This window comes from Ovis aries, chromosome 3, assembly GCF_016772045.2.
Source record: "Ovis aries strain OAR_USU_Benz2616 breed Rambouillet chromosome 3, ARS-UI_Ramb_v3.0, whole genome shotgun sequence".
In the NCBI taxonomy this organism is placed as follows: domain Eukaryota; kingdom Metazoa; phylum Chordata; class Mammalia; order Artiodactyla; family Bovidae; genus Ovis; species Ovis aries.
The window spans coordinates 5145323-5159748 of record NC_056056.1 but is presented as its reverse complement, the minus strand read 5'-3'; the positions used below and the strand labels follow the sequence as shown (position 1 = coordinate 5159748).

At 51.8% G+C, this 14426-nt stretch overlaps 1 protein-coding gene across 13 annotated transcripts in view; it reads right to left on the bottom strand.

Annotated features, from left to right (window-relative positions):
- RAPGEF1 (Rap guanine nucleotide exchange factor 1) overlaps positions 1-14426 on the bottom strand; it is a 136521-nt gene that overhangs the window by 63511 nt on the left and 58584 nt on the right. For 7 of the 13 annotated variants that reach the window (XM_027966247.3, XM_042248036.2, XM_027966252.3 and 4 more), the window contains exons 2-3: positions 2430-2569; positions 1746-1859 (exon numbers count right to left, since the gene is read on the bottom strand). In XM_027966247.3, coding sequence (XP_027822048.1) covers positions 1746-1859; positions 2430-2569 — 254 coding nt within the window. Of the gene's footprint in view, positions 1-1745; positions 1860-2429; positions 2570-8299; positions 8463-14426 lie in introns of those variants that run through there. The other 6 variants (XM_042248038.2, XM_042248042.2, XM_060411657.1 and 3 more) reach the window with 3 other exon arrangements.

Here is a 14426-nt window from a genome sequence, read left to right as displayed (position 1 = left end):
GCAGGTGACAGGGCACGGAAACTCCATCCTTCTTAAAGGGTGATGACCAAGAACCAGGCTGATGCTCTTCCTTGGGGGAGGATCTATACAGCTCCTTCCTAGAGGACAGTTTCTCAGCCACGGCGTGGGCATTTTAGGACAGATGATGCTTTGTTGTGGGGGTTGGGGGCGGTGCTGTCCTGTGCACTGCACAACGCCTACCAGCATCCCTGGCCTCTACCTACCAGACGCCAGGAGCACCTGCTTCAGTCTCCTGGTTGTGACAACCAAAACTGTCTCCAGACATTGCCAGCTGTGCCCTGGAGTCTGCAGGAACCCCCACTAAGGATAGGGTACTTGAACGTCAAGTTTCCTCTATCATTTCTCTTGGAATAAAGAAGAAAGAGGGGTGGAAATGCCAAGAAGTGAGCAGCTGGAACAGTCTCCTATCAGAGATCACTAGCAAAACAGTGTTTAGTGTGTCATTTTGCTCTGGGCTCCCTGGATGGTGTCAGATGACAACTGACACTTTTCTTGGTGTTCCATATAAAACCCAGCTCCAAGGGGTTGCTAAACAGATTGTAATTTAAAAAAATAATAATTGTGGCACAGACCAAATCCTGCACTTTACTCCTCTCTCCAATCTGGAATTCAGATCAGTCTGGTAAACAACATACATTTCATTCTTGCTCTCTAGGTTCTTCTTGTTAACAGATGGGGCAGGAAAATGATTCAGTGGAAGGCTCTGGACTGAAAACCCTGATTTTCCCTACTTTTAACTCGTATCTTAAGATATTCTGCTGGTCAACACAAAAACAAGAGGAAGCACACTGCAAAATTCAACAACTATGTGTTTATGTAACAGGGCAGTGTTCGCTAGTGGTGTTAAATTGACAGCTGAGCTGTGACAACAGTTCTGTAAACTACACTGTGGACAGCTACTAAAGAATTGAGAATCTACTTATCTGACAGGCTTGTCTTTATTTTATCTCGCTGAGTTTAATTTTGTTTTTATGTTCAGTTATGTGTGGGGATTAGCATTAGGTTTTTTAGGTATTAAAAAATAAATTTTCATAAAAAGTAGACATAACATCAGAGTTTCGACTTGATGTCTGGTGGCCTGTGTTTCAGTCTCTGGGTCACCGCTTTTTGTATGGCTTTGCTCCATAGCCCTAGTTTCCTTGTCTGCAAAATTTAAGTTTCCACCTCCCAGGGTTATAATGAGAATTAAGTAAGGGAATGAGTGAAAGCACTGAGCATGGGGCTAAGAAAAGGCTTGGTAAATGTTAGCAGGACACAAGGAATCTCTGGCTATGAGACACTGGTTCTGTGCTATCTCATCACGCTCAGGAGTCTCGCGAGACATTTAAAGAGACCATACACTTTACATGCCCTTCCTCTTCTCAATTGTCCAGAGCATCTTAGCAGCTCAAGGAAAGAACAGCTGGTCTTAAGAGATGAGACTCACCCGTTCCCCCCGAACCCGTTGGACCCAAGCAGCACACCCAAACCAGTCCCCGAATCCCCAAGCTTTCACCGTGGAGCACTGGGCTTGCTTTGCTCCAAAGACCACGAAGACCTGGATAAACTTTGACTTTTATCCATGGCTCCTTGGACTGTTTCCTGAACAATTAAGCCCACAGTTGCCACCCAACTGAACACAGTGATATTGCAACAGAATTTTTTTTTTCCATCCCCAAAACCATGGGCCAGGATTCTGCAGTAGAAGGCAAGGCAAACCCAATTGTTCTTAGCATCACACTGACCTTCTGCCTTTGAGACCTGGAAGCCACAGCACTGGTGGACATAAACTCTACTGCCTGCTGCTCCAGATCCAAGGGGATAGGGTAGCCCTCTGGTAGAAATCTGTCTGTTGCCTCCTGGAAGAGAGGAAACCTGGATTCCTACAGAGCTTGAAATGGCCGTTTTAAGCTGAAGGGAAGGGGTTGATGAAAATCAACAGCTGTTGCAACACATCTGGCTTGACTGGCCCTGTCGAGGTTCCTGGTGTTTGAGGGCATCTTCAGCTGGGTTTCAAGGGTTTAGCAAGTTTCAGAGCGTGGACCCTGGAACCAAATGATGGATGTTCTGGACATCACAAATCTACGTGTGTGTGTCAGGGGGCAACATGGGCCTCTCTAGGGGCATGGAGGCTGCGTCCTGGGGTGTGAATGTGATGCTCTGAGCTGTGTTAAATGCCCAGAGGATGACATCTGGAAAAGAACTGTTCTAGCCAACCGATCTGGACTCTTATTAATGGGAGAAACACTCACCCATCCTAAAGGTTTCTATTTCACAAGGACATGGCAGGCCCCAGCTGGAACGGTGGAGCGCTACAGGAAAGGCGCTCTGTACTGAAAGCTCAGTCCCCAGGGCATGAACTCAGAAACAGCACAAACACATTGCTCAAAGCAGGTGAAGGCCAGGAGAAACACCTGGAGTCAGCTTACTTTGTTCATGGGCTTCTCTGAAATCTTCACAGACACCTCGGCTGGTTTTCCCTTCTTTGATGGCGTCCTCTTGATTTTGGGCGAGTGGAATTTGTCCTTCAGCTTCATGGTGAAGGAGGAGAGATGAGAACGCTGAGAGTCTGAAAACAGAGGAGGTACTGACTGTTAGAGGCAGAGTGGAAGAAGCCGTGGTTCATTTGCCTCCTGTGGAAATGAGTGTTGTCCTCTGGCAAATCTTTCCCTTTCACTGTTTGAGGTTACAGAGAAAAGGAAACATGGATCCATTCAAATTCTTTTTGCGTGTACCTTTCAATTTTTGCAATTGCCTTCTAAGTTAAAGTGAAAGCGGTCAAAATGGGTGTGGAAAACAAACACGCAAATACTTCCATGAGCCCCTATAGAGTTCATCTGATGATCCGACCAACGTCCAAGGGAACTGGCTAAGATGAAAGGACACCACGGTGGAACCGCAGAAGGGCTGGACATGAGAACTGGGAATGAAGGACCTTTTGAGTGGACCTTCTCATTGTCTGGTTAGGGAACTGCAACAAGTGACATGCGTCAGGCCTCAGAGCCGTCAGTGGAGACTGAAGTAGAACTAAGGTGTTCAAAACCCTCAGGGACACAGTGAAAGACAACTTGGTTTCTCAACAAAATCAGGAACAAGATAAGGGTGTCCATTGTGGTCCCTGTTACTCAATTTTGTACTCCAACACAAGCCATCCAGATTGGAAAGATAAAACTATCTACAGATGACATAATTTTGTATACGGAAAAATCCGAAGCAATCCACTAAGAAACTAGTACTAACAAATTTAGTAGGCTCACAGGATACAAGATGATATACAAAATAAACAAGGTCACAGACAAGAATCAATTCTATTTCTACACGATAGCAAGGAACATTCAAAACAAATGTAAGAAGCGTCCACTCACAATCATCAAAATGAATAAAACACACAGGCGTAAAACTACATTTAAGTGATGTACTGATATGCTACACCATGGATGAATCCCAGAAACATGATGCTAAGTGAAAGAAGCCAGTCATGAAAGACCACATATTGTATAATTCCTTTTATCTGCAATGTCCAGAACTGGCAAAAGTCTAGAGACAGAAAGTATTAATAGATGAGAGGTTGCCTAAGACTAAAGGGAGCAGAGAGGGATGGAGAGCGGCTGCTGGTGACTAAGAGGTTTCTTTTGGTGGGGGAGAAGTGTTCTAAAATTAGAATCTGGTGATCGTTACACAACCCAGTGAATTACTATTAAAAAAACTTTGAATTCTACACTTTAAAGGAGGCACGTAGTCAGATATGTGAATTCTATCTCAATGAAGCTGTTGGAAAAAAAAAAAAACAAACCAATGAGCAGCCTTCCTTTATTTACCACAGCACTTTCCAGGGTTTGAAACCATCTTATTATTTATGTGTTTATCTCCTAACAAGAACACACTCGCTGAAGACTGTACCTGCCCTGCTCAAGCCTGCGTCTCCAGTGCTAACACTGTACGTAGCCCAGAGAAGATGCTCGGGAAACATTAATTGAACAAATGAACAAATCGACCAAAGAAAAAATACCCCACAAAAATCACTCCTTCTTTGGCTAATGTCAGAAATTTATAGAAAATACTTGAAAATGGTTGACAATTAGGGAGAACATGATTCTATGCAATGGAAAAAGAAGTACGTGTATTTAAAAAATAAAAAAAATACAGTCCCTTTCAATTTTCTCAGCAATTCAGAGCTAAAAAGACCAGAAAACCTTTCCAAATAAATGACACAGCACCTCTATTATAGGCGTGTCACTGTGTCTCCTAGCGCTGGGCTTATCAGGGGCCAAGGCTCGATCCTCTCGTCAAAGACCTTCAGGCTGCGGGCAGGATCAGATACAGGATTCGCCCTTGCAGTTATCTAGGAGCCCCCTGCACCCTGGACGAGAGAGAGGAGCCAGGCCTGACCTTCGTTCACGAGGGCAGTCAAACCAAACCCGGCCTCGCAGCTGTCTGTCCACCAGCCAGAGCTGCAGGAAGCCCTTCTTAGGGACCAGCGTGGCCACAAATCCACAGAGGGCTGGTGCGCCTCTCTCCTCAGCTGGAGCTGCTCAACGCGGAGCTCCGGGGCTCTGGGTACCAGTCCTCGCGGGCAGTGCCAGCCCTGGGATTCACAGCAGCCCAGCAGATGGTGTGACTGCTCCAGCTCCCCTCCTCTTCCCCACCAAAGCAGGGGGGCCCACACAGTTTATACTTGCTTCTTTACAACTTCGGTAACTCACAGGGTAGTTAAAAGGCTGGGCAGTTGTAGTCAGACTGTTTTGAGTCAACAGACTTCAGCAGCACCTCTGAAGTCTCCAGTTTTGTCTGATAACATTATTCTACCTGAGACATCTGATGTGGTGTAGGTTAAATGAGATGCTGGCTGTAGTAACGCAGGAAGGTGCTCGTCCACGCGCGGGGCACATGGCACCTGCTCAGTGCCGGGAGCTTTACCTAACTGTGTGATGTGGACTGGCTGCAGGTCGGCCTGGGACTCTTTGCAGCACTGAACGTGTGATTCAGGATCCCAGGGAATGGCAGGCCTCACACACGCCCCTCTCTTCTCCCTTTAGTGCTGAGCGAAAGTCTCAACCCGGCCGGAGCCCGCTGGTCTCTGCCCCTCTTTCAGGCTGCTCTTCTTGCTGCCCCCACCTGCTCCTTAGAACGCTGGCCTCAGCATCCCCAATGTCACAGCATATCTTTCTCCAGACAGGTTCCCAAGTCAGATGCTAGGGTGTGACTTCTACCCTGGTGAGTAAGACCGAAAGCAGGGCAAGAGAAGCAGACACAAATGGGGAAGTATAGGCAGGATGCGTGGTTTCTTTGGTGGTCAAAGATCTTCAGAGACACAGACTGGGCAAGCCAGCTTCCGCCTCCTCCAGTCTGCTGCCCTGAGTAGCTATTACACACGGGTAGGCATGGGGCTGAGCAATGGCCAGTTTCACTCTCTCCCATCAGGACCAGGGCAGAACCAGGGTAGGCAAACGGTGTGGAGGCCCCTCCAGCCCCCGATTATGACCGAGCGGCCAGGTAAGGACACCTTCGCCAGAGAGCAGCCATAGCCGCCGAGGAAGTACACGGCGACAGGCTCTGGTTGTCCCAGGGCAGCTGGGAATCCACATCAGCACATAAAGAAAGTGCGTATCTACCAATAAGTCTCCCTCTGCGGAGTACTTAAGAGCCGCAGACAGCCACCTCTAGCACAAGATGCGATAAATCAAGTGGAAAGAGCAGGTTCTTTGTCATGACAACCAACCTCCTCAAGTTTGGAAATCAAGGGCAGAACAAACTAGGACAGGCTTCGACTTGGAGGCCGCTTTTCGTCTCTTCCTTGAAACAACAGCTTAGCAACAAAGCCTTTAGCGCAGGTTTCAGGAGATTTGGAAGGTCACTCAAACTACGCGCCTGAGAGCAGATAAAGCACCGTGACAACCAGTGACGGCAGAGGGGGGCACAGAGGTGGCGGCTACGTTAGGGTGACCCTCCCAGCCTGCTACACACAGGCATGTGCGTGCATGCACACCTGCACACACTTCCCGAGCCCTCCTCACGCCCCTCATGTGGGTCGCTCATCTCGGGCCGGGGGCAGTGCCAAAGAGACGGCCACGCGACTGCAGAGCTTCAGGGAGCTGCACTGACCACTCTTCCACTTCTCACTCGGGAAGTTACACTTCAGTTTTGGTGAATGTGTGTGCTTAGAGATTTTCTAGCACTGAAATTAAAACAGAATTTTGAAAGATTTCATACATGAGTCTGTACACTTTACAGAGAAGGAATGAAATCTATGCATCCAGTGACCTCACCCACCAAACGGAACTTCCGGCAATGACGGACACGTTCCCTGTCCACACCGCCCAACATGACAGCCACCTGAGGTTACCAAGCACTTGGAATGTGCCTTGTGTGACCAAGAAACTGAGTTTTTATTGGAATGTAGAGAAACAGCCGCGAGAGGCTGGCGGCTGCCCCACCAGACAGCGGGGCTCAAGAAGCAGAACGCTGGCAACCCCAGCACCCCCTCCACACGCCCGTCGTGATGGTGTCTTCCTGCCCGACAATGGGTAGCTGGGATCCTGAATTGTGTGCTCATCACACCTTACTTTTTATGCTAGTTTAGATCTGTAAGTAGAGTAGGTTTGTGAAGCCAACTTAAGTGACATTATACTGTGACTACTCCTCTGTTCTTGCTGTCTCACTCGGTGGCAGGTCTGACATTTAACCAGGTGGCGTGTACGGAAGGGCTCTCGCTTTCGGTCCTGTGCAGTCCCTCTCTTCTGCCACGCCGCTTTTGCTGGTCCACTCTCCTGTCAGTGAACGCTGGGTCATTTCTGGTGTGTTTGCTTCTATTAACAGCACTGCTCTGACCTTTCTCGTACATGCCTCCTGGAACACCCGCGAGAGCCTCTGTGGCAAGAGCTGCTGGACTAGAGTACACACCACACCTCACTTGAGGGCTGCGGCCAAGCGACCTCCAGGGGGTCTGGGCCTCTCTGCGGCCCCACAAGCACAGCCAAGCGCCCGCCTCCCCCCCTGCAGCGCCACAGCCACCAGGACCTGGGCTTGCCAGACCTGCACACCTTGTGAGAGGGCCACACCTAACCAAGGAAACGAACGTCCCCCTGCATGTGGAAGAGCCACAGCTGGAGTGTCTTACTGTGGTCTATCAAATTTGCTGGAACAACCTTGAAGGTCGCGGACAGAACTTAAGAAAACACACCCTCAGCCACTGCTCGTGTATGTGTGTGCTTGGTCGTGTCCGACTCTTGCGACCCTGTGGACTGTAGCCCGCCAGGCTCCTCTCCATGGGATTTTCCCGGCAAGAAAATCCCAAGGAGGGGGTTGCCATTCCTCCTTCCTCCAGGGGATCTTCCTGACCCAGGGATCAAACCTGCCTCTCCTGCATTGCAGGCAGGTTCTTGACTGCTGAGCTACTAGGGAAGCCCAACTACTGCTCGGTACGGCATTTACACCAAGGAGGGTCAAGAACTCCCAATGACAAACCTGTGAGTCATTTCTTCCAGAGGAAGAACGCTTACATGATCTCACAGTCAATTTCCGCAGAGACAGCGTGACGTGACGGAGAGCAGCGCTGCCCTGAGGGGCCGCCACGAGCTGCAGGCGGGCTGCGAGACAGACGCCCTTCTCCATCCAGAGGGAGACTGAAGGAGAGGCACGCAGCCTGTTCCCGGAATCACATCTCAACCCAAACCAAAAGCACACCAGGGCCAAACCAGCTTCTTCCAAGCAGTCTGCCAGGCGTCACTGTATCATCCTTGAGCTTTCAATGTACCCCTTGGCCATACTGAACGGCTGTCTCCTTGCTGCTGACAAATGCACTTGCCCAGTGGCCTTTCAGACGTCATCTGTAGCAGCTGGGACCCCAACTTAGCAGCGTCCCTGTCAGGGCTTAAGTCCGCCTCGCATTGGGGAGTCTATATAGAACCACAGAGGACCACACAAGGTCTAATCTGCACCGTGCGAGGTCCACCCAGGACCACAAAGTCAGGGTCAGTGTCGATGACACTTTGAGGCGGCTCCAAGATCATACAGCCAACCCTGAGAGGCATGGCGGCAGCTCCCCCTCACGTGATGGCACAGGGCGCAGAGCTGGGCACCAGGGAGCACCCCCGCTTGTCCCACACACAAGCCCGGGCAGCACATGTGTGCTCCCAGCACCCATACCCCTGGTTCCCAGATGGGTTGAAAGGACAACCAGAGGGGAGAAGTACACGAGGACATCAGGAAGAACCATTTTAAACGTGAGGATTTCACATTTTTAAGAGGTCTTCCTGCTAATCTAGAATCGTACAGACTGACTGCACAGGCAAAGACGCACGTGAGAGTGAGCGGGTCATGGGCACGGCTGGCAGGACGGGGGCTCTGGAGTCAGGCAGCTGGTGCTTTAACTCGCGCTCGGCCTCTGCGCTGAGGGCTCCTCGCCTGTAGAGCCAGCATAACCGCAGGACCCACCTGCCCGGGTTGCTGTGAGGGTTAAATGTGATCCTGCATGTCAAGCATTTAGCAGAGGACCTGATACACAGCAGACGCTCAGTCCACAGCACCCACTGGCTGTTATGTGATAACACCACCAATGCTCTGCCAACGTGCAGCATGGCAAAGGCTAAAAATAATCAGCCTGGCAGAGCGCAAAGTAACCTGATGTTTTATTTTTTCCAACAATTTCATAGTAAAAGATCCTCTTTCTTACGTAACATAGGATTATTCATGTTCAAACACTGGGAAAATAATTGCTGGAGTGCCGCAACACCACAGGCTCTTATGACATGAGAATCTGTTCACATGACCCTCCGGGTTAGGAAGCCAACAGATAGCTGTGATGTTGCTTGGGGTACTAATGGAAATAGCAAGCATCTCCTTTTTCCTTTTATCAGTGACAAAACTAAGACCACCTCATTCTAAAAATCTGAGCACTGCAAAAATATATAACACAGAAGGTGAAAATCCCTCATAACTCCCCGTCTTTGTCATACAGAGCTGAAGTATTTTTGTGACTGGCTTTTTCAGCTGGGTGATATGCTGTGGGCATTTCTCCACATGAGCACAGTTAATGCATGAATAATGTCCTGATGGAAGGCAAACCACAACACGGTCAGACGGTCTCCTGACCGAAGGTTCCCAACTCCTGCTCTTCCAACAACAGCACAGGAAGAAACACCCTCCCGTTGAGTACCTGCCTGAGACCGGCTCCTAGAAAAGGCACTGCCAGGCCAGAGGGCATAAGCACTGGACACCTGCCAGGATGCTGCCCAGCTGCCCTGAGCTGGGTGCAGGCCCGCAGGGGCTATGCCGAGGAGCGAGACCAGGGGTGCAGGCAGGAGATCGGGCCTGGGCCCCCCGCCCCCAGCAGGCCTCACTGCAGATCTGACAGAGCTACCGGTTCTGCTTTACTTGTGTAACTGTCAGGATTAAAAACCGACTTGGAAATGAACAGACACTTCGCAAGAGATGAAATCCAAATGGCCAACAAACAGACGATAAGGTGCTCAGTCCCAATGGTCATCAGGAGACAGTAAATTAAAACCATATAGCAACGCCGCGACCTACACACTAGGATGGATACAAAGAGAAAGGCGCAGACACCCCGCGCTGGGGAGGGTGAAGAGCACGGGGCCCCCCTCCCCTCCACGGCTGCAGGGACGAGGCAGGACGGGCACCAGGCGCTTGCTTCCCTGAGGCCGAAGGCTAAGGCTTCCTCACTTTGGAGCCTGGCACTTAGCCCCAAGACTGGCACACAGTGAAAGTGAATAAACGATTGCTCAGTTCAGTTGCTCAGTCGTGTCCGACTCTTTGCAACCCCATGAATCGCAGCATGCCAGGCCTCCCTGTCCATCTCCAACACAAAGACAGGAGAATCAAGGACTGAACTCTGCAACAGCTGGCACCTACTGCACTCCACCAACACCAGACAGTAGTGTCTGCTTAGCAGTGTCGACGGGATGGTCTATGCCGATTTTCAACGGAATTGTCTGAGGAACACCAACACACGAGTCAGACACAACTGACTCGTGTCAGCTGAGTCAGAGACAACCAACAGCTTTCTCTGCTGTGCTGGTTCGGCGTGGGTCACCCGGGCTGAGAGAATCCTGTTCAAGCTACTTCCAGGGAGAAGTGAGAGAAAAAGCAGACGTGTCGCTCTCCCCCTCGAGGTCTCCAGAGGACAACAGATCCTCCAACAGAAACACAAGAGCCACATGTGGTTTCAAATTAAATTATCCACAATGTTATAATTTCAATATACAACTAAATAAAAATTATCAGGCAAGACATTCTACCCTTCTCTTTCTTTCATACTGAGTCTTCAGAACGTGGTCTCTTGCTGGACCAGACACTTTTCCAGCACCCTCTGCAGCTGGAGGCCCTGGGAACGGCTGGCCCTCCCCATCCCTGTGAGGAGGGCTGGTCCACTGGCCTCCTGACAGGAGGCACCTTGGGCAGGCTGGATTCAAGGAATGTGCCCTGAGGTGCACTTGCTGAAGGACTGACTGTGAGGGGCCCTCTCACCCCTAGGCTTGGGTGTTCCAGACTCTGAGGCCCTCTGCCCACATGGAGGGACTGCAGGATCTCACTGAAGCCCCCATCTGGCACAGGGCCAGAGAGCCTACGGAAACTCACTGTGCAAGTTAAGAGGAGCAGGGCAGAGGAGGAAGACTTTCAACAGAAGACATTTCTGACAACCGCAGCTTCCCAGCAACGCAGGCTGGTTATCTCTGGCAGCAGGGAGCAAGGACAGACATACATGGTGGCAGTGACATCATGTCCTCTGCTTTGAAATGTGGGCAACAGGAGAGACACGGACCACCACACGGCCAAGGGCAGCCCTGTGAACTTACTCCCACACCACCCGCAGCTCTGACATAAGTGACACCCCCTCAATGTGTGCAGCTGTGAGTTAGCTAGCTGCCCACTGGGGCCTCACTGTTCTCATCTGTAAAATGAGAATAATGGTCCTTGTCTCACCTCTCGAGGCTGTTATGAGGATGTGATAAGTACTCCATGTAAGGTCCCTTAGCACAGTACTGACACCTAGTAAACATCAGATAAACGTCATCTGCTGTTCCCAAATGTTCTGAGATAAATTTCACCACTCTGAATGGGCAATTACTATTTTTCCAACACAGCAGATTTTACAAAATTAATTAATGCCCATACCGCTGTGGCATGTGGAACCACCCCAACCAGGGAAACCCACTCCCCCTGTGGTGAAAGTGTGAAGTCTTAACCACTGGCCCACTAGGGAAGTCTGTTCTAACACAGCAGAATTTTTAAATGGAGGAGATAACTCACTGAGTTATCTTATGACTGAGTATTTTTCTACATGTGTGATTTACTTTAATTTTAAAAAGCTGTATTCAAAGAAAAAAAGTAGAGCAGAGATGAGAAGAGGAGCTGGATTCTTGGCGACATCGGCTGAGCTGTTAGATAGTTTTATTTGTCTGAGGCTCAACTTCCAGCAACTTGGGGGTGGGGTGGGTGGGTAAAGAGGCGAATTCAGTAACTAAGTGTCCTTCAGGACTTCAACAGAAACCACAGCCTCCACCAGGTAAACTTGTGCATGTGAAACAGCCTGGAGAGGACATTCTGAGGTGGGGGGGGCCTGCCAGCGATCTGTCAGAGAGGGAGCTGAACAGTTTCCCCCATACCTACTCCGATTATTAAAAAAAAAGGTCAAATAATGGATGATATCCCACGAGATGAGAGATTTAGAGCTGCTTCCCTCCCCGGAGCCCAACATCAGCAGCTGGTGCATTTAAACACCCTCCTGGAAGCTGGGTGATCATCATGTTAACTCAGGGAGGAACAAGTTCTCAGCACCACTTGGCAGACGCGGAGACCAGGTCCCAGGGGCCTGACCCCTGCCCCTACCCCCAGAACATGCACACACGCATCACAGACAAGGCGACTGCAGCCCTAACTCGTACTGAGAACCACTCAAGGTCAGCCTGTCCCCAGGGTCGCCAAGTACCAAGGAAGAATTTCTTTTCTATGACTGACTATTTATTTGGAATTGACTCTGAGATTCTTAAAGCCACAGGCTTCAGAGACTTCCAGAGGCGTAAATGAGTCATTTCTTCAGAGTATGTGACTTCTAGAGAAGACAGAAGGGAGAGGGAGAGTAAACAGGTCAGCACGCCAGGCCGAGAGCAGGCTGGCCAAAGCCCATCACACCATCGGCATTCCGGCTGCACCCGGCCGTGGGTCCACCCTCACCTCTGTTCTTTAGGTGGAGCTGTTTGGAGCAGCCTCTGTCCCTCAGAGGAACTTGCGTATTAGGACTGGAGCCAGTTCAGGATTCAACAAGGCTCCTCAAGGGCCGCAGAGCCTACCGTGCGGCTCTGTGTGGCCTGCCCGGCAGCCCGAGCAGGGGTCAGCAGTGGGGGCACGGGCCCATTGCGGGGACGGGAGCACCTGCAGGCGCCCGGGCAGCGACAGACGGCGGCTCTCGTCCCGCCCCCTGCTGCTCCAGGCCCTGCTCAGGGACCCCCCCAGAAACGTACGACATGTCAGGCCACCCTCTGGACTTCCATAGGAAACACATTTTCACTTGTCAGTGAGCACGTGTTCCTTTTTTTTTCAGCTTCGCAGACGACAAGAGAAGGAGCTGGGAGACACAAGTGCCTGTGGCTTGGGACGCTGCAGGAATCGCTTGCTGGCAAATACAGAAGAAAGCACAGGGACAGGGTCCCCTGGAATGCCGCCTTCCGTCTCCATCACTGCAGAGAGACAGGGTGCCATCAGAGGGTGCGGGGCAGGCCCAAAGGCCTCCTCCTTCAGCTGCTCACCCGCTTGTCACACACATTTACACGCCGAGGAGCAGGACCCCCTCCGCCCCTCCAGAAAGCCCCCAGCCTCAGGCTCAGTGCGGCCAGCGAGCAGCCCTGGGATGGAGACACACCCAGTACAGGCAAGGCCCTTCAGGCCGCTCAGAGCCCGCTCGGGGGGCGGGCGGGGCGCAGCTCCCGGTGCCAGCAGGAGTGCCTCGGCACCCGGGGCCCCTGTGTAACCACCCAGCGGGCTCCTCAGGTGCACCTTTCTCCTACAGGCTTCGGACATTTCACATGGGAACCGACGGAAGACATCAGAGGCAGCAAACAGGGGGCTGGTTTGGAAGAGGCCTCAGAGACCTCTGAGGGGTGCCGAGGGACCTGAACATGCCCACGTCTCCGAAGGCGCACTTCCAGCTGCCCGGGCGCGAAGCAGAGGAGAAGGTCATCACCCTCACCCCCTGGGGGCAGTGCCTTTTCTCTAGAACCTAAGGGGCACTGGGACGAGCACCTTGTGACAGACCCGCCCCCTGCTCCCGTCCCCCAGGCTGCTTCCAGGGCTCTGTTCCCACAAGAAGGTCGATCATGTCCGTTCATATACACATGGGGAAAAAAGCCAGACCCTACTCTGCTCCACATGTTCCAAATCAAGCTCAGATCAACCCCAGCCTCTGGGGGTGGGGACCAAGGTGGTCCCGGCTACCCCGCCTCAGAGGCCCCGCTGCCAAGTGAGGGATGGGAAGCTTGGGCGCCAGCAAGGATCCCGGTCCTGACAGACGCCGCCGAGGCCTGGGAACTGCTCTCCCGCCAGCCTAGAGCCCAGGCCTCCCAAACAAAGGCGGTCCAGGGTCCCTCCTCAGCAGCGGCTGGAAAAGTATTAACTGCTTCCAGTCATTTCTCTTCCTCAGGGGACAACTTAAGCACAGCAGGTAAAAATGCGAAGAAGCCTAGAACGGAAGACAGTTCCAGTGCTTGGGACACGCCCCCACCCTCTGCTCGTGAGCCATGGCAGCTGCAGATGGTCTCACTGCCCACTGGAGGCTCTGAGTGGCCTTGATAATCTGAAGTCAGGGTAGTCTAGTCAAAGCCAGAATTTCATCAACTCAGAGCCTGAAATCCAACCCAGTCTGTGTCTGGTCTAATGTACGGGTGCCCGTGTGCAGGGACTGTAAACACCAGGGAGGGTGGCAGCAGCCGCCGGGTCCATTTCCTGCAGTCGGAGTGTGTGCATGATGGAGGCGCTCCACAGAGGATCCTCCAGGGTGGGAGACGGAGGCTGAGGAACAAGGGACAGACTAGACGTGGTCCTAGAGCAGCTTCACGGCCTCCAAACTCAGAGAGAGAGAAGTAAGACCCCTCAGGACAGCCCAGATGAAGCAGAGCCCGGGTTCAGAGGCAGGCGGGCGCGTGTGCCCGTGGGGAACAAGCCGGTGCCCATGGGTGCAGGGCCCCGTGCTCGCCAGTACGCACCGCTCTCCACCACACCCTCCCCACCCTCGCCCCCCCGCCCCCCGCCCGGCTTCCGACTCAGCGTGGGCTCCTCTTCCTCTTTTTTTAAGCCAGAGCCTAGCAAATAACGCTGTTTATTAGATGTATTCACAGCTTTGATCACCAGGGAAGCAAGTCACCACAAGAGCAGCAGAAAAGACTTTCAGGCCAGCCAGTTCCCCTTGAAAAAGT